This window comes from Eriocheir sinensis, chromosome 30, assembly GCF_024679095.1.
Source record: "Eriocheir sinensis breed Jianghai 21 chromosome 30, ASM2467909v1, whole genome shotgun sequence".
In the NCBI taxonomy this organism is placed as follows: domain Eukaryota; kingdom Metazoa; phylum Arthropoda; class Malacostraca; order Decapoda; family Varunidae; genus Eriocheir; species Eriocheir sinensis.
The window spans coordinates 18127278-18147689 of NC_066538.1; the positions used below are offsets into that span (position 1 = coordinate 18127278).

At 41.6% G+C, this 20412-nt stretch overlaps 1 protein-coding gene across 2 annotated transcripts in view; it reads right to left on the bottom strand.

The window, feature by feature from the left end:
• LOC127005698 (protein crumbs-like) overlaps positions 1-20412 on the bottom strand; it is a 107434-nt gene that overhangs the window by 14773 nt on the left and 72249 nt on the right. The window contains exons 9-25 of one of the 2 annotated variants that reach the window (XM_050874813.1): positions 19973-20151; positions 19482-19623; positions 19123-19333; positions 18447-18563; positions 18053-18240; positions 15266-15419; positions 14009-14233; positions 13121-13357; positions 12193-12569; positions 8790-8985; positions 6183-6350; positions 5625-5809; positions 4401-4647; positions 2647-2776; positions 1780-1955; positions 1238-1359; positions 929-1067 (exon numbers count right to left, since the gene is read on the bottom strand). In XM_050874813.1, coding sequence (XP_050730770.1) covers positions 929-1067; positions 1238-1359; positions 1780-1955; positions 2647-2776; positions 4401-4647; positions 5625-5809; positions 6183-6350; positions 8790-8985; positions 12193-12569; positions 13121-13357; positions 14009-14233; positions 15266-15419; positions 18053-18240; positions 18447-18563; positions 19123-19333; positions 19482-19623; positions 19973-20151 — 3193 coding nt within the window. The remainder of the gene's footprint in view (positions 1-928; positions 1068-1237; positions 1360-1779; positions 1956-2646; positions 2777-4400; positions 4648-5624; positions 5810-6182; positions 6351-8789; positions 8986-12192; positions 12570-13120; positions 13358-14008; positions 14234-15265; positions 15420-18052; positions 18241-18446; positions 18564-19122; positions 19334-19481; positions 19624-19972; positions 20152-20412) is intronic. The other variant, XM_050874815.1, reaches the window with a different exon arrangement.

The window sequence follows — 20412 nt, forward strand, 5'->3', positions numbered from 1 at the left end:
GTTATGTGCAACTGTCTCTTATTCTAATACATAAATGTGCTTGGAAAATATATAGCAGCCAAGTAAGATGAGTATAGTGAGTGGCTCTGGTCTACTAACATGCAGCGGTGAGTGTGGCGTGCCGTGTGCCGGCTAGTGTGTGCAAACAAACTAAGGTGTCCAGACAGAAGGTTTGCTGAACCGTACCAGCTGTGAGCGGGGGCATGCCATCCATGTGTGTGTGTGTGTGTGTGTGTGCATGTACATATGTGTGGGAGAAAGTTGTTACAGACATATTAATGCTTCTATGATATCAGGCACATGTATAGTGATGACTGGATACATTATAAACCTAAGACACTGAGGATTCTCAAAGTAAAATATGGTCATTCAAGGACCTATGTCATGCAAACTCTGACTGTAATAGCCATGCACACAGCTCTGACGACAGCTAGTTATATCATATATTCCTCTGAAAAAAAAAAAAAAAAAAAAAATATGCAGACATACAGCAAACCCTCTATTTAACAAATTAATTAAGGAAACACCTATTGAACATTATCTCTAAAACTTCATGACTGAAGGTAAAAATAGGCACAAGGATTGTAACAAATGAACACACAATATACTGTTTACAGTTGGTAATGTTACTTCACCAAATAAAAATAAAAAATGTTTAGAAAATACTGTTGTTTGAAATAATAACCTGAAAGATACCAAATGAAACAACAAAAGATGAAGTTTTGGTTGAAGTAAGGTTTGATAAATCTATCTTTAATGAAATATAAATTTGTCAGTGAGAGGGCTTGCTGTGCCATGCAAAGCCTTACTTTTCAAGACATGCACACATGCTGCAGCAATAAACTAGGACTGATATCAGCTGCCTTTCTCTTCCTACAACAAATACAATCATTTTGGACACAATCATCAGTCCCCCGGCAGTACTCACTCAGCTGGCAGGTGTCCCCGAGGAAGGGCCGCTCACAGTTACACTTGTAGCTGCTCCACAGGTCCACACACTGGCCCTCGTTGAGGCACGGGTTGGGGCTGCACTGCTCCACCCGCGGACACCCCTCATCCACCAGCACCTGAGACAACAAGGGGAGGAGTGAACCTTGTAACCACCTGATGACACTACTACTGACCTAACAAATAATCAGTCAATCAATGGGGGCATACGTCAGGTGGTTGTCACCTTGCCCACCCTATGACATAAAGTCCAGGGGTCCCTCTAGGCATCATGCGCCCCGCCACTCACCCTCATCTGCGGCAACAGTCTCCTTGGCACCAGCTCCACGCCGTCCACCACCACGTTCTCCATACACCCCGTGAAGAAAGGCGCCTCCTTGGACAGGATCTTCAGGGTTGCGGTCGCTCCTCCTAAGGGAAAAAAAAAGTGTTTTCCTTATTAGCCATGACAGAACAAGCCAAGGTTAGTGTTTCTCTTCCTGCAGTGATAAAATTGCTCTCCTTACTGACTGTGAAAAGACTAACTAGGGCAGACATATAAGAAGTGTGCAAGAGGCCAGTTGATCAGCCAATACATGTAATATACTTGTACCAACCCCCAGAGCACAGTTATGAAGATAGCTTACTGATTCTATAGGCATACATGCACACACAAAATAATATTCAATAAAAGCAATTAAATACAAAATACAGCTCCACCAATAACAGACTTGAGCTAACCATCTAAGCACTTGAACACTTACAAAGAGAACCAACCAGTGCTACAGACCCACACATATAAAAAATAAAATAAAAATAATAACAAAATAAATACAAAAACATATGACTCACCTATCACAGTGGTGGAGAAGGATGTGTCAGAGCTGTTGATGGTCTGCACGGGGTTGATGGGGTACAGCGTGGTCTGGTTGTTGGCCGCCAGGAACACGTGGCTGTCGTTCACCGTCAACCGCACGTTCTGCCACTCACCATCGTTCAGCTCGGAGCCCACGAAGATGCCCTCCCACCTGGCGATGAAGGAAGAGAATCATATTAGAAAAAGGTTCACAAATAAAGAAAGAAATATGAATTTACACACACACACACACACACACACACACACACACACACACACACAGTATTGGCAAGAAGTGTGCAAAGCTTTAAGGAAAAGTTGGATAACTGTGGATACAGAGACAGGACCACATGAGTGTAAAGCCCAGGCCCTGTAAAACTACAACTAAGTAAATACAACCAGGTAAATACAAAGCAATATTAATTCATTATTGCACACAAAGATACCATCCCACCTGGTGACCAAGACAGTGAATTATAGAAGAGAAACATCCACTTCAAGGTAGGAAATTATGTATGAAAAAAGTATTCAGAATCATGTGTAAGATATTAAAAAAGAAAAGCTATATATCATCATCATCATCATCTGTATCAAGTCAGGTTTTCCAATACTTTCTTATGAGGTTAGACAATCAATGCTGTGCTTCCAACTACTCACGTCCAAAAAATAACACATCGATAGACTTTTACTGCACTCGGCATCATCAGGGACATAAGTAAAAAGCCTGTATACTACAACAAGGTCAATACAACTGGGTAAAAAGGTAAAAACAACTATATAAATACAATAAGATAACAGAACAAAGTCAATACAAGCTAAGCACAAGGTCAATGCAGCAAGGTCAACCCTCGTCCCTGACTCACTTGTTTAGCAGGGATGAGTGCACGTTGAGGCGGCCGTCCAGCAGCTCCAGCTTGATGTAGGTCTCCCCCTGACCCACCGCCAGGATGCCACTGCTCAGCGTCGTGCGGAACCGGAAGGACAGCTCGTAACCTGCCGGGCGGAGGAAGGGTTGTGGTGTTTATTTATTATGGCTTGTATGGTTCATAGTTTTTTTTTTTTTACATCAAAGGAGATGGCTCAAGGGCAACAAAAAGTGGAAAAAAAAAAGCCTGCTACTCACTGCTCCCAGTTTATGATTCGCAAGATTTATGGTTCATTTGGTTCGTGGTTAACCTGGTAGCAGCGATGGGCCAAATTTGTGGCTTTACCGTGTAGCAGCGACGTGCCAAGTTTGCGCCATAATATAAACCCCTCAAAATAGATGATACATAATCTGATCACAAATGCTTTGATATATATTATGAAATGGTTTGTGTGAGGGGTGATTTTTTCTCATTTTTCTCGCTTGGAGGGACCATTAAGAAACATGATCCCCGCTGCTACCGGGTTAATGGTTCGTATGGTTAATGTTTTTTATGGTTTATGGTTAATGGTTCGTATGGTTTATGGTTAATGGTTCGTATTGTTCATGGTTAATGGTTCGTATGGTTAATGGTTCATATGGTTAATGGTTCGTATGGTTTATGGTTTGTAAGGCTTATGGTTAATGGCTTGTAATTTGCCAGTTAGAGGTTCGTGGCATTTATGAGTTTACGGATTCAAGCAGTGATACGTTTTCATGATCTTATAAACTCAAGTAACATTTTTTTTATGATTTTACAAACTTACATATTTTTGAAAGATTATACATTCTCAAGTAACAATATTTTTTAGTGATTTTATACACTCAAGATCAATAACAAATAATCAAGTAACTTTTTTCTTCATTATTCAATCAGTAAACAGTAAATATAATCAACCCACCAACAATCAATGAACCAAATAACCAATCAATAAATCAAAATAATGACTCAATAACATATAATCAGGTAACTTTTTTTCATTATCATTCAATCAGTAAACAGTAAATATAGTCAACCCACCAACAATCAATGAACCAAATAACCAATCAATAAATCAAAATAATGACTCAATAACATATAATCAGGTAACTTTTTTCATTATCATTCAATCAGTAAACAGTAAATATAATCAACCCACCAGTAATCAATGAAGCAAATAAATCATTCAATCAGTAAACAGTAAATATAATCAACCCACCAGTAATCAATGAAGCAAATAACCAATCAAATAAGTCAAAACAATGAATCAATAACAAATAACCAGGTAACTTTTTTCTTTATCATTCAATCAGTAAACAGTAAATATAATCAACCCTCCAATAATCAATGAACCAAATAATCAATCAAATAAATCAAAGCAATGAATCACTAACAAATAACCAGGTAACTTTTTTCTTTATCATTCAATCAGTAAACAGTAACTATAATCAACCCACCAATAATCAATGAACCAGATAACCAATTAAATAAATAAAAACAATGACTCAGTAAGAAATAATAACAACAATCAAACTCAATCAAGACACCTTTCCACCTGAAATTGACCTCTCTTTTGGCCACTCTTTACTTTTGTCTATTGTGGGAGTGGCGAGTAGCAGGCTCTTTTTTTTTTGCTCTTTTTTGTTGCCTTTGAGCTGTCTCCTTCATTGAAAAAAAAAAAAATAAATAAATAAAAAAAAAAAAAAAAAATCCACCAGTCACCCGCGTCTCACCTTCCTCCCGGTCTGAGTGCATGATGGCATATGAGGCGCCGGCAAGGGACAGCGTGGTGGAGTCCTCACAGTGGCGGCCGGTGAAGCCATGCGGGCAGCGGCACTGAAAGTCGTGGGTAACCTCCTGCTCCAACTGCGCCTGGCACTCCCCGCCGTTGAGGCACTCCACGCCGCGGCACCCCAGCAGCTCCACGGAACAGTTCTTGCCTCCGTACCCGTCCTCGCACACACACTCATAGTCGGCGACCTGAAGGGGGAGATTGTTTATTTATTTATTTATGTTATTTTTTTATTCCTATTTGTTTTATGGTCATTTGGTCATCATCATTCATTGTCAGGGAGGACGAAAAAGAATGAGTCAGGAGGGAGAGAGTGAGAGAGAAAGAGGAGGAGAGGAAGAGTAAGGAGGAAGAGAATGATCAAGAGAGGGAAAGAGGAGGAGGAAGAGAGTGAGAGAGAAAGAGTGGGGAAGAGGAGGTGAGGAAGAGTAAGGAGGAAGAGAGTGAGCAAGAGAAGGACAGAGGAGGAGGAAGACATGAGAAAGAGAAGGAGAGAGGAGGAGAGGAAGAGTAAGGAGGAAAATAATGAGCAAGAGAGGGAAAGAGGAGAAGGAAGAGAGAAAGAGTGGGGAAGAGGAGGTGAGGAAGAGTAAGGAGGAAGAGAATGAGAAAGAGAGGGACAGAGGAGGAGGAAGACATGAGAAAGAGAAGGAGAGAGGAGGAGAGGAAGAGTAAGGAGGAAAAGAATGAGCAAGAGAGGAAAAGAGGAGAAGGAAGAGAGTAAGAGAGAGAAAGGGAAAAAGGAGAGGAAAGGATGAGTGAGAGAGAGAAAGAGAGGTAATGAGGAGAGAAGAATTCTTATAATCTTTCTCTGTGACGTAAATAGCCTCCAAAATGTTACACAAATCCGTCTCCACAGGAATTACAAGGCAGAAAGGAAAAAAACAGTGAATCAAGGTCTCACTGAATACAACTAAGGTCAGTATTATAAGACACCTTTGCTTCTCACATCAGCTATTCCTAAAGGTCAAAGGAGGGGTCAGTCGGGTTTTAATGAGTGTTTTTCAGGTTCGTGGTACAGAAGACGGGTCAAACTACCACCAGGGTCATAAAACTACTTCTGGAAATGCCCACAACTCCTACGAAAGCCTTGTCAAAATGTCTCATAATCCGACCCTAAGAGTGCAAGGCCCCAAAATAAGTGAGAATCCGTCCCCATGCTCACCTTATCCATGCAGGTCCCCATGACACAGGGCACGTACAGCTCACACTCGTTGATCTCCGTCTCACAGTCGACGCCCTGGTAGCCCGGCCAACACATGCAGGAGTAGGCGTTGATGTCGTCCACGCACTCTCCCTTCTGGCACGGCGCACTCTCACACTCGTCAATGTTCACCTCGCACGTCTCGCCTGTAGAAGAGTGGAGAATGTTTATATGTATAGGAAGGAAAGGGAATGAAAATACAGAGGGAACGGAAGTTGTGTGTGTATTTTTTACTTCCATACTTATTTATTTTTTACATGGAGTGAATAAGGTTATGTGTGTATGTGTGCGTGTGTGTGTGTGTGAGTAGGTGTATGTATTTTTTTTGTGTGTGTGTGTGTGTATGTGAAGGAGGTTATGTATATGTGTGTATATATGTGTAGGTATATGTATGTCAGTATGTGGGTTCGTAGGTAGTATGTATTTTCTTGTATCAGGGAAAGCACACACACACACATACACTCCCCCCCCCCATCCCCCTCAACATACACACACACACACACACACACACCAACGCACCTTCAAATCCAGGCACACACTCGCACTCGAAGCCTCCCGCCTCCTCGTAAGTGAAGTTGTCGAACACCCCGAGGTCATAGAGGGTGAGGTTGCTGCGCTCCAGACAGGTGGCACCGTTGAGGCAAGGGATGGACTCACACTCGGCTATGTCCTCCTCACAGTTCTTGCCTAAGGGGGAGAGAAGAAAGGGATGAGTAGGGAGGGAGGAAGGGGGAGAGAGAATGAGAGGGAGAGGGAGAAAAAAAGAGGAGAGGAAAGGACGGTTGAATATAAGAAAGAGTGAAAGAGGGAGAGAAAAATGAGGAGAGGAGAGAAAGAGAAAGAAACAAGGAGAAAGAGAAGAAAATGTTAAGTAAAGAGGGGAAAAATTAGTAAAGAGGACGAGAGGGAGAGGGAGAAAAAAAGAGGAGAGGAAAGGATGGTTGAATAAAGAGTGAAAGAGGGAGAGAAAAACAGGGAGAGGAGAGAGAAAGAGAAAGAAAAAGGGAGAAAGAGGAGGGACGGAAGAAGTTAAGAAGAGTGAAATTGGGAGAGAGAGAAGAGGGAAGGATGGTTGAGAAGGAAGAAAGAGTGAGAGAGAGAGAGAAAGACAGGGAGAGGAGAGAGAAAGAGAAGGAAACAGGGAGAAAGAGGAGGCACGGAAGGAGTTAAGAGGAGTGAAAATGGGAGATAAAGAAGAGGAAAGGATGGTTGAATAAAAAGAAAGAGTGAAAGAGAGAGAGAAAGAGATAATTAAGGACTAAAAGGAAGCATTATCAAGTCAGCCTTACACACTATTGGATATTATCAAACTTAACATTACATTTTTTGCATACTACCTGCTAATTGCTATTATCTTATTATTATTATTATTTTTTTTTTTACTATTACAACTTACCAATCTTAGATATATATATATTCCAGATTAAATTCAATACTTATACTAGAGCTTATTTTAATTATATTCACATTTTCCTTTATCTTTTTTTCTTTCTTTTTGTTCAGTACTTCATGCTTATAAATAAACTCAAGACCAATTGATGTACTTACCTCTTCAGTAATCACACAACACTAATTATCACAACAAGAATAACTTACCTCTACAACAACCATCATCATCTCAAACTAATTACGTCCACCGCAACACCAAGAACAAATTACTTCACATAGTCATGCAATGTTCTAAACCAGACATCAACATCAACTACCTCACATAACACAACCTCACTCACACCTCATTCATTCTCATCAACACCCTTTACACATCACACATAACACATCCTCACATCTCATTCATTTCCCTTCCGTTCCTCACAAACCTTCACAGACATATTACCCTCATGAGTAACCTAATGCTTCTCCCCCTTCTCATATCATCAACACCCATCACACATAACACATCCTCACATCTCATTCATTTCTCTTCCGTTCCTCACAAACCTTCACAGACATGATATTACCCTCGTGAGTAACCTAATGCTTCTCCCCCTTCTCATATCCTCAACACCCTTACACATCACACATAACACATCCTCACATCTCATTCATTTCTCTTCCATTCCTCACAAACCTTCACAGACATATTACCCTTATGAGTAACCTAATGCTTCTCCCCCTTCTCATATCCTCAACACCCTTACACATCACACATAACACATCCTCACATCTCATTCATTTCCCTTCCGTTCCTCAAAACCTTCACAGACATACTACCCTTATGAGTAACCTAATCCTTCTCCCCCCTCTCATATCCTCATCAATACACTTATACATCATTCGTTTCTATCTCTTCTGCTCTCTCACAAACCTTCACCAATATATTTCTTTCATCATTAGTAATCTATTTTCTTTTCCCTCTCTTTCTTCCTTCCTTCCTTCCCTTCTCTTCTTCCTCTTATACCATCACCTTTTAAAGTTTCATCACATTTTTTTCATCAGTAATCTATTTTCTTTTTCCTCTCTTTCCTCCTTCCTTCCTTCCTTTCTCTTCTTCCTCTTATACCATCACTTTATCATCAACTTCCATCCTCCTCCCTTTTAAAGTTTCATCGCCAACACATTTTTTTTCATCAGTAACCTATTTTCTTTTTTCTTTTTTTTTTCTCCTCCTTCCTTCCTTTCTCTTCTTTGTCTTATGCCATCTCCTTATCATCAACTTATGTCCTCCTCCCTTTTAAAGTTTCATTGGCGACACATTTTTTTCATCAGTAACCTATTTTTCTTCCCTTCCTTTCCCTTTCACACCTCCTCCGTCTCTCCCTCTCTCTCTCTCACTCGCTCCCTCACAAACCTTGGTAGCTGGGATGGCAGACACACTCATAATGCTATCAACCCATTTTCTTCGTTTCTTTCCATCTCATAACCTTACCTCACACTTCCTCATGTCTTGCTCTCTCCCACCTCACAAACCTTGGTAACCTAGGAGGCAGACACACTCATAGTCCTTAATGAGCAACCTACTTTCTTTTCCTTCCTCTCCTTCTCATACCATTACCTCATACTCCATCCATCCTTCTCTCTCTCCTTGCTCCCTCACAAACCTAACCTAACCTAACCTAACCTGACCTGACCTAACCTAACCTTACCTCACACTTCCTCATCTGTCTTGCTCTCTCCCCCCTCACAAACCTTGGTATCCGGGGTGGCAGACACACTCATAGTCCTTAATGAGGTCTGAGCAGGTTGATCCGTGCTGGCAAGGCGACGACTCACAGTCATCTATGTTTATCTCGCACTGAGGGCCCTTGAAGCCGGTGGCACTACAGTTACACGTGAATTCGTTGATGCCATCCGTGCACACGCCGGCATTCATACAAGGGTCCGACTAGAATGCAACGGTGAGCATACGTGGTGTTACTAGGTGGCCCGAGTGTGGGTTAGTGAGGCTCGAGGCAGGAGGAGGAGGAGGAGGAAGAGGAGGAGGAGGAGAGAAGATAAAGGTGTTACGGAGAAGGAAAGGAGATAAAAGGTGTGTGTTATTGGAGGCTCAAGGAAGGAAGAGGAGGAGAGGAGAGTTAAATAAAGACTTGAAGGAGGAAGATGAAGAATACAAGGTGATGCTAGGTGGTCAAGAGTGTGGGTTAGTGAGGCTTGAGGCAGGAGGAGGAGGAGGAGGAGGAGGAGGAGAAGAGGAGGAGGAGGAGAGAAGATAAAAGGTGTTACGGAGGAGGAAAAAAGATACAAGGTGTTACTAGGTGGTTAAGCATGTGGGTTAGTGAGGCTCGAGGCAGGAGGAGGAGGAGGAGGAGGAGGAGGAGGAGGAGAAGAAGATAAAAGAAGTTAAATAAAGCCTTGGGGGAGAAAGATGAATAATACAAGGTGTTACTAGGTGGTCAAGTGTGTGGTTTGGTGAAGGCTCAAGGCGAGGGAGGAGAAGGATGAGGAGAGAAGTTGAATAAAAGCTCATAAGAGGAGAATATAAAAATACATGGTGATTAAGTGTGGGTGTATGAGAGTGAAAGATAATAAATACAGTGTGGGTTAGTTGTAGGCTCAAGGCATAAGAAAACACATTAAATAAAGACTTTGGATATTAAAAAGTATGTGATGTTTCAATGTGGTTAACCCAGTAGCAGCGACGGGCCAAATTTTTGCCATGATATAAACCCCCCCAAAAATAGATGATGCATAAACTGATCACAAATTCATTGATATATATTATGAAATGGTTTGCACGAATGATGATTTTTTTCTATTTTTTTTTCGCTTAGAGGGGCCTTTAAGAAACATGATCCCCACAGCTACCACCGGGTTAAGAGTGTGCGGTCAGTTGTAGGGAAGGGCAATGGGGAGGATGATGAGGAGGAGGTGGACAAGGAAGGAAATAATAAGATAGTAATTCAGAGGAAGGGGAAAAAAATCATCTGTTACTAGATGGTAAAACAAATAGAGGAAAGTTGTTGGTTCAAGAGCAAGGGAAAAAAAGGGAAAAAAATTAAGATAGTGACTTGTAGGAGGGAAAAAATAAGTGACCAATTTGTTAGTAGATTCAGAAAAAGATAAAAGAAAAAGAACAGATAAAAGAGAACAGATAAAAGAGAACAGATAAAGGGGAATAAAGAAAGAAAGCAAAATAATATGAAAAGTAGATAAAAATATTAAACTGAAAGAATTAATTATCTCAGCAATGAACGAGACATTTCGGGGAGAGAAAAGTTAATTTGAACTTGAGAATAAACAAGATTAAGTTAACAAATTAAAACAAATGAAACAAAATAAACAAGGCAAAACAAACAAAACAAAACAAACAAAAACAATATCTACAAAAAATGAATGAGTTTGAAGAAGAAGACTTTGTATGGACAGAAAAAAAAAAAAAAAATGTAAGTTAACAAAAATATATAACAAGGGAAATATGAATGAAAAAGAAAGACATAAAAAGCCTATCTACAAAAAAATGATTGAGTTTAGTGATGAATATAATCTGCAAGGATGAAAAAGTAAAAATATATATCTACAAATGAATAAGTTTGAAGACGAGGAATAGGAATAATTTGCATGGACAGAAAACAAAAAAACAAAACAATAAATAATATCTACAAAAACTAACGAACTTGAAGAATAATGAATAATTTGCATGTACATGAACACTCTTGGTCAACATAAACCATTCCTCATGCTGGCCAAACAGACAGATGGTTCAGGACTCGCCAAAGACTCAAAGGTAAAACACGGACACAAACACACACACTATAAATATCATTACAACATTAACACACAGCAAATGTCCGTTAATCTGAACAGCATCGGCCCATCAAAGATTTATATAATTAACCTCTAGTTCTCAGCATAAGTTTTTCAGTTTTCATAGCAAGATTTTGGAACATAGTCTCAAGCATTTTGAGGCTTACACACCCATGTCCATCAAGGCTTTGGTAGAGGTTGTGTTTTAGTATTTCCGTGGGTAGTGTTATGAGTCTGGTGATAATTGTAAAAAGTGAAAATTAAATCTATTAATTTCTTACTCTATTATTCTATATGTTTCTGCATTCTAAAGGTCAGTCAACTGTACTTTTTCAGGTTATAAGTGTTTGCCACCATGAATTGAGATGGCTGAGTTTTCAGAATATAATTTAGTGCAGAAGATTCAGCTCAATTATTTTGTGTTATTATTTGCATTCATGATTTAAGATTTTTGAGAGCTGAGATTATATTTTCCTATAAAAAAGAAAAAAAAAGAGGGCCACTGAGCTTTGGGATCACAGATGTCCAGATTAACAAACTTTTACTGTAAATGTGATTATAAAGATTTAAAATAAGAAAAGAAACAACAGTGATTTCTCTCAGGTGGAGCAGCACTCCCTCTCTCTCAGACATATCAACAATATTATTTCAAACACAAAAATTTCAAAAAATATGATTATCTTTTATGCCTCTAACAAAAACTTTACTGTGACTTTTATCATTGAAAAGATGAGACATTGGGATAAGAATTTCAGTTAGATGATATTTCATGTAGACTGTGCAGTACTGAGGACCTGGTCACCAATATGCCTGCAAACAAACTGTGAAGCATAGTTTGACCTGTTCAACGTTAGCTATGTTCTGGTTTAGATATGACACAAGGACAGCAGTTGTCTTTCTCAGATATCACTAAGCATTTATAGGAGAATTTATGGTTCACCTTTTTTCATTACTATTGGCTTAAAAACGATGCTAAGAAAAGCAAACGTTTAAAATCTTGATGCCATTTAACCTCAAGCATTAACTTTCTGGAAATTCCTTGTCAGTGGTATTTTTTAAAACACCTTATCACTGTTTGTGCTTAACACGGTCACTACTTCAAGGATAATGCAGAGAGGGAACAGGAACTTGATTGCTATAAATACAACAATAGCTTTCCTTTATATGACTGTATGTAGACTGTATGTACAAATGTAAAACGTAGAAATTATTGAACATTGAACTAAATCTTTGTGTGTAGCTACTGCGACAACTCCACCTGAGAGAGAAGAAGAGAAAAAGAAGAGATCAAACCAAGGCCAGAGGAGGAGGTGAAGGCTACAGGTGTTGGGGTGGGCGGGCGGCATACCTCACACTCGTCAATATTGGTGGAGCAAAGCTGGTCAGTGAACCCAGGCAGGCACTCACAGGCGAAGGTGGCAATGGCATCGAGGCAGGTGGCATTGTTCTGGCACGGGCCACTCTCACACTCATCAATATCCACGTCACAGTCGGTCCCGGTGAAGCCAGGCTGACAGACGCACTCGTAACCGTTGATGCGATTGATGCAAGTACCGCTGTTCTTGCAGGGGTGGGACAGGCACTCGTCGAACTCCAGGTTGCAGTGGTCACCCGAGAAGCCCGGCCGACAGTAGCACTGGTAGGAGCCGTTGGTGTTCTCGCAGATCCCGTTGATGCACGGCTGCTGCGTCGCGCACTCGTCAACGTCCTCCTCACAGTTGTGGCCTGAAGGGGGAGAGGGGGGGGGGAGAAAGGGGCGGTCAGACGAGAGAATTTCTTTTTGTATAAGGAACGTTAAACAAGTAAAATAAAATGTAAAATAAAACACAAATAAAAAAAAAACATTAGGGGCCATACAAAAAGGTAAAGGTAAAGTTGGAGTCATATGCTAAAGGTACACATGGCCTCAGTGCTCATCTCTGTCACATTGGCCCTTGAGCCTGTGGTGGGGTGAGGCATGGAGTGGTCTGGGGTGAGGACTTCTAGTATATTACAGACATGATACATAGACATGATAGAGATAAAATACATATTACACAGCCATAAAATTGACATGATGAAGGAACAGACAAAGGTTTGAAGATGTTCTAATGACGGTTAAGAAGGAGAGAAAAAATTATAACCTTCACTGGGGCAGGATGGAGCACACTAACACCAGACAGAGAAGAGGAAGAAAAGAAAATACTAGAAAAGACCTTTGTCATGATGTACAATAAAACAATGACCAAAAACAATGATAATAATGAAGATAATGAAGAAAATGACAATATCCTCACCTGTGTATCCTGGCAGGCATATGCATGTGTAGTTGGCCCTCCCGTCATGGCACTCCCCCCCGTTGAGGCAAGGGTCGCTCTGGCACTCATCAATGTTGACGGAGCAGTTTTCGCCGGTGAACCCCTCTGGGCAGCGGCACTCGTAGCTGTTGACCAGATCGAAGCACACCTTGCCATCCGAGCAGGTCACGTCGAAGCAGTCGTTGATGTTGTTGCTGCAGTACAGGCCCTCAAAACCTGCAAGGAGGGAGAAGGAGAAGGTGAAGGTGTGTGTGATATTTCAGCTTGCCCCAGAAGAAGATGTCTGTTATGTTCCAGCTTACACCCAAACAGAACTTTCTGCCTCGCCCTCATCTGGAATATACTCGCAGAAGAAGCTCCTGTCACCACATATACAGTCAAACCTCAACATCTGCAGACTTAACATCCATGGATTTGAACATCTGCAGGGTAGCCAGTGGATATTACGAAGTTAAATATTTGGGTACTTGCAGGTTTTCTTGAGCACTTTTCTGGCCAGTCAAAGACCTTGTGACTCACTGCACACCCTGCCGCCAACTCACACACCTTCATACTTGCAGTAACCACACTAGTAGTTGATGTAAATGTGTAAGTATCTATGAGCAGATATTCACAGATGCTCAACAATTGGAGGTGTGTCTATTACCTAACCCCCCTGGATGATGAAGTTTGACATTATATGAATGCCAGCAAAAAAAAATATACCTTCCCTAACAGACCTTCCTTCCTTACTCTCACCTCGGATACACTCGGAGTAAAAGTTCTTTCTTTTCTTTTTAGTAAAGGAAGCAACTCAAGGGAAAAAAATAAATAGAAAGCCTGCGACATATATATATTTTAACTGTCTCTCCTCCTGCTCTTCCTCACCTGGGATACACTCGCAGTAGAAGCTCCTGTCTCCTCGCGTGGTGATGCAGGACCCCCCATTGTGGCAGGGCTGGGCAGCACAGGCGTCGTACTGCTCCTCACAGTTGGTGCCCATGAATGCCTCGCCGCACTCACAGGTGTAGTTGTTGATGCCGTCCACACACACCCCACCGTTCAGGCAGGGGGTGGAGGCACACTCATCAATGTTGGTCTCACATGTCTGGCCTGTTTTGAGAATGTAAACATGGGGATGAGGAGGCTTGCACTGATGATAATTATGGATATACAGTAATTTGAATGCTGTTATTTTCTATATAGTATGCAACCAGGTGAAGTAAGATGAAGTAAGGTTAACCAGGTAGCAGCGACAGGCCAAATTTGTGGCTTTACCGTATACCAGTGACGGGACAAATTTTTGCCATGATATAAACCCTGAAAAATAGATGATGCATAAACTGATCACAAATGAAGTGATATATATTATGAAATGGTTTGTGTGAGTGATGATTTTTTCTCATTTTTCTTGCTTAGAGGGAAGGGCCTTTAAGAAACATGATCCCCCCCAGCTACTGGGTTAAGGAAATGAAGGGGTTTGGACACTCAATAAGACTCTGAGATGAAGGATACGTCTTTGATATAAACAAAGGGATAAGGATGCTTGTACAAGGAATAACTAAGTGTATGACGTAATTTGTACCCTGCACCCAGAATGTAAACACAGAGCTGGGGGTGCTTAGAAGAGTATGCAGTGAATCTCTCAGTAGTAATCTTCAAGGGGTTCCAGTACAAAATGAGGTTCTGAGAAGTTGGATGTCTCGAATATACAGGGAAGAGGATGCTGGAAGGAGCGTGCAGTGACTCTATGGGTCGTATTATAAGACATTTCGTTGTCCAAGAACACCTATTTGACAAGGCTTTCGTATGAGTTGTTGGCATTTCCAGGAGTAGTTTTATGAGCCTGGTGGTAGTTTGACCTTTATTCTGTACCATGAACCTGAAGAAATGCTCATTACAATCTGACTGACCCCCTCTTTGACCTTTAGAAATAGAGCTGCTGTGAGGAGCGAAAGTGCACCGACCTATGTATGACAATCTTGAAGAGGTACCAATACTAAGTGAGGCTCTGAGAGGAAGGATAAGTCTTGAATGTATTTATCTAATTGCAGTATATAGGATTAGAGTTTGTCTCATGTTATCCTGGCAAAGAAGGACTGTGAAAATGAACAATGAAGGAGTTACGCAATGAAGAGTACCCACCTGTGAAGCCCGGCAGACAGGTACAGTCGAAGCCATTAACTCTATCCTTACACGAGGCACCGTTGAGGCAGGGCGAGGAGGCACACTCGTCAACCTCATCCTCACAGTTCTTCCCCGCCCAGCCATCCTCGCAGTGACACGTGTAGTCGCCGATCTGAGGAGGTGGGGATGGAAGATTAGCAGGACACAGGCATGATGTTACTGCTTAAAACGCTGCTGCTTCTGAATGGAACACACAAGACTAGGTACCACATACTACTACTAATAATAATGTTACTTCTGAATGAAACATGCAAGACTACCAAATACTACTACAACTACTAGCTACTACTAATGTTACTTCTGAATGAAACACACAATACTACTACTTCCACTACTACTAATGCTACTTCTGAATGAAACTCACAGTACTACTACTTCTACTACTACTAATATTACTTCTGAATGAAACACAAGACGATCACATACTACTACAACTACTACCACTAATGTTACTTCTGAATGGAACACAATACTACTATTTCTGCTACTACTAATATTACTTCTGAATGGAACACACACACACACACACACCAACACAACAAAACAACTATGCAACACACCATGGAACACACACACACTACTGGAACACAACACACAACATAAACAACTTCAACTCAATTTTTCAATTTTTTTCTTATATTATCATCTATTTTTCATAATCTTTTTCTTTGTATCATTATCTCCATGACTCTCTATGACTGTGAGATGGGAGGATTGAACAGTGACTTGAAGAGGTGGATTGATGCCCTTAGTAAGAAGTGCCTCCAACTGCCTCTATCAAGGTCCTCTCAACACAATGCCTCCACATCTTAATTTTGCTTCACATGAGTATTAACTGGGGTGGTGAGTATAGATCGGCAAGCATCTCATTATGGGCTGTATTACAAGTCAAATCCAGAAGTTTCGGGTTCTTACAGAGTTTGGTTTCGGGGGCATATTACAAGTCCAATCAGACGAGGAGCGGTGAGCAGCAGGCTTTTTTTTTTTGTACCCTTTTTGTTGCCCTTGAGCTGTATCCTTTGATGGAAAAAAAAAAAAAAAAAAAAAAAAAAAAATAATAATAATAATAAAGTTTTGGGTTCTTACAGAGTTTGGTTTAGGGGAGTATGTGTTACAAGTCCAGTCAGAGAAGTTTCGGGTTCCTACAGCGTTATTAATTCCGAACTCTATAGAGACCCGAAACTTCTGGGATTCAACTTGTAATACGGTCCCTAAACCAAACTCTGTAGGGACCCAAAACTTCATGGATTCGACTTGCAATACGGTCCCTAAACCAAACTCTGTGGGGACCCAAAACTTCCTGGATTCAACTTGCAAAACAGTCTCTAAACCAAACTCTGTAGGGACCTGAAACTTCTGGGATTCAACTTGTAATACAGGGCCCACATGTCTCTAAGGTACCTTCCTCTCATGTGCACTCAGGGTGGCTAGATTCTCCTCCACACATTCTTCTACATTTATACGAGTACTAATTGGGAGTGAGTACAAATTGGCAAGCTTCCACATGACGTCACAGCCCCCATCACTCAGGGTGGCTAAATTCTCCTCCACACATTCTTCTACATTTATACGAGTACTAATTGGGAGTGAGTACAAATTGGCAAGCTTCTACGTGACGTCACAGCCCCCATCACTCACCGAATAGAAATGCTGAATGTCAAAACCACCACAGGCAGCAGGGAAGGAAGGAAACACAGAGGGTTGGATAACATAAATAACACAAATAACATTGAAAATAACATGAATAACAAGCCACAAGGGTGTTAGTCAGCATTCCCTATATGTTGCAGGCTGTTACTATGGCTGCAGTGTATTGTGTCTGTCTGTATGTATGTGTGTGGGTGTGGTTCAGGAGCATCATAAGAGCTGTGATAAAGTTTGCAGACATATGCAGACAAACAGACACACTGCCAACATAATAAAAATCCCACAACATATTTTTACCTGACGAATCTATTAATAATCCTTCCTTCTATGTGGGTGTGTTTCAGGAGCATCATATGAGGCTGTGATAAAAGTTTCCAGGGTATACATAGACAGACAGACACACTGCCAACATAATAAATATCCCACAACATATTTTTACCTGACAAATCTATTAATAATCCTTCCTTCTATGGTAGTTAGTTTGTGCAGAAATATTACCTGACAGAACTTACATTTATCATCATCCTTTCTTAGTTTGTCATGCTGTCTAGATTCAGGGGCTGCTAATAAGGGATCTCTATCATCATTTCCTTGGCAGACTTTTCACGAGAGGATATTTAGACAAGAAACATGTTGAGCCAACACACAACTGAGAGAGAAACACTGGAGGGTGATCAAGTGTTTCAAGCTTTGTTTCAGGAAGGTGTTGGATCCCCTACTTATCACTAGAGGATATTTAGACAAGAAACATGCTGAGCTAACACACAATGGAGAAAGAAACACAAGAGGGTGATCAAGTGTTTCAAGCTTTGTCTCAGGAAGGTGTTGGATCCTCTACGTGACTATTCCTTACTTTAGTGGCAAAAAGAACAACCAAAAAGGAGATCAATTGGGGTCTAGTGAGTGGTTTTTGGGTTCATGTTACAAGAGAACAGTCAAAAGGTCATAATGGTCATAAAACTACTCCTGGAGATGGCCAAAACTCCTAAGAAAGCCTTGTTTAATATGTGTGATTAGGCATTGAAATGTTAAAAATATGACCCTAAGTGTTTTAAGTCTCATACCAAGGAGTTTGATCACCCACTTCCTGCCACTCACCAGGTCCTCACAGTCGGTGGCGTGCACACACACATTAAGTGCACATTCGTCGCGGTTCACCTCACAGTGCACGCCCTCGAACCCAGCTGGGCACTCGCAGGTGAAGGCCTCTACTTCGTCATGGCAGGTCCCCCCGTGTTGGCAGGGAGCGCCGGCACAGTCGTCAATGTTCACCTCACAGTTCCTCCCTATAAAGACAGTGATGGGGAGGTTGGGTCGTGTCTCTTAGGTAAGGTGCCATGATCATAGACATCAAAATATATGTGAGGTAAATGGGTATAATAAAAGATAAAAGGTATGAAGGGTATTTACCATGGCCCAGAGGGGACCAATACAGTTCCTCCCAAAACAATGGTGGTGGCAGGCACTAAGAGGGAAACACACACACACTCACCTGAGAATCCCGGGCCACAGATACAGGTGTAGGCGTTGCTGTCGTCATAACAGGTGGCCCCGTTGAGGCATGGAGAAGAGGCACACTCATTGATCTCAACACAGTTAGGGGCTGAGCCTGCCGGGGAGTAAGGTAAGGTAAGATAAAGCAAAGTAAAATAAAGAAAGAAAGGAAATGGGGGAATCATCACCATTGTTGTTGTTATTGCAGGGCGGTGCCCCGGAGGGCCACCACCCCATCTGATACATCTGATAAAAAGTCCACTTTCTGAGAAAGTCAAAATGAATAACTGGGACAGGGTCCTAGTTTTTCATTTTGATAGCAGGAAAATGCAATTGTAAATGTCAATTTTTCAAAACCCTGAACCACCAGCTGATTTGGCTTGCTTTGCTCACCACTCAGCCCTCTTCAAGTGGCTACAAAGGTACACATTCAGTGAACAAGACTCCCCCTTTTACAGCTTTGGATACAGCCCTGTAGTCATTATTATCATTGCAATTATTATTTGTAGTAGAAGTAGTAGTAGTATAGTAGAAGTAGTAGTAGCATTAGTAGGAGTAATTGTAGTAGCATTAATTGTACTTTAGTACAATTACCAGTAGTATTCGAGGTAGTAATAGCAATGCCAGGCCTTCCAACAGCCAGGCCTTCCAACAGCCAGGCCACTGCCCCTCACCTGAGTATCCCGGGCTGCAGCGACACACGTACTCGTTCACGCCGTCCTCACAGAAGGAGTTCTCTGGGCAGGTCACATTGTAACAGTTGTCAATGTTACGTTCGCAGTTGTCGCCCTCGAAGCCCAGCAGGCAGGCACAGCGGTAGGCGTTCTGCAGGTCTGTGCACGTACCCCCGTTCTGGCAGGGGTCCGACGAGCACTCCATCACCTCCTGAGATAAAAGGGAAGTAGGAAGCATTAGTAGAATAGTCTTGTCTCTATTGTATTATGTATTGTACACATTGTTCTTATTATTCTTTCTAGTATCTTGTTGTTCCCCTTTCTCTCAGTAGCCAGAGAGAGAGGCTGTGGACACTCACCAGCTCGCAGTGCTTGCCCCCATAGCCCGGCACACAGGCACACTCGTAGCTGCCGTACAGGTCGTAACAGGTGGCCCCGTTGAGGCACGGAGACATGGGCAAACACTCGTCGATGTTGTCTTGGCACACGTCCCCGACATAGCTGAGGAAACATTAGAATATAAGAATCAAAAAAAGAAAAAGAGGATAAAATAATGAAAAGTAAAATAAAGAAGGAATAGAGAAATAAAGAAGGAACAGATAAATAAAAACATAAAGGAAAGAAGAAGAGAGAAAAAGAGAGGAGAAAGGGAACCGGGATAGAGAAATAAATAAAAATAAAGAAATAAAGGAACAGAGAAAATAGAAGAGAAATGGACGAGAAAGAAAAGAGAAAGGGAGAAATTAGGAAATAGAGGAACAGAAAAAAATAAAATAAAAATAAAGGAAAAGAACAAAAAAGAACAAAAAAACACAAACAAATCAACAATAAGAGTGGCACTGTGCCTCACCCGGTGCCGTCACAGTTGCAGGAGAAGTCGTTGATGCCATCTATGCAGAGGCCGCCGTTCCAGCAGGGTTGTGAGGCGCAGTCGTTATCGTTCACCTCGCAGTGCTCGCCGCTGTACCCAGGCTGACACAGGCACTCGTAACTATCCGAGAACGCCGTGATGGTGCAGGTGGCATTGTTCTGGGGGGGGGAGATGGAGAAATGAAGGTGAAGATGACTAATTCTAAAGCTGGCAAACACACGAACATGCCCCATACACGCACTGGTGGCCTGAGTAAAATTCCTCATTCCGTGTCAAAACCCCACAGCATTATCATGGACGTGGACCTGCAAGCCATGACTGTGTGCATAGTATTTTGCTTTTTACACTCCATAAGTTCAGAAATTTTAATCGACACAACAAGAGTCTGTGACAGATGGTTTTGGTTGGCGTCTCAAGGC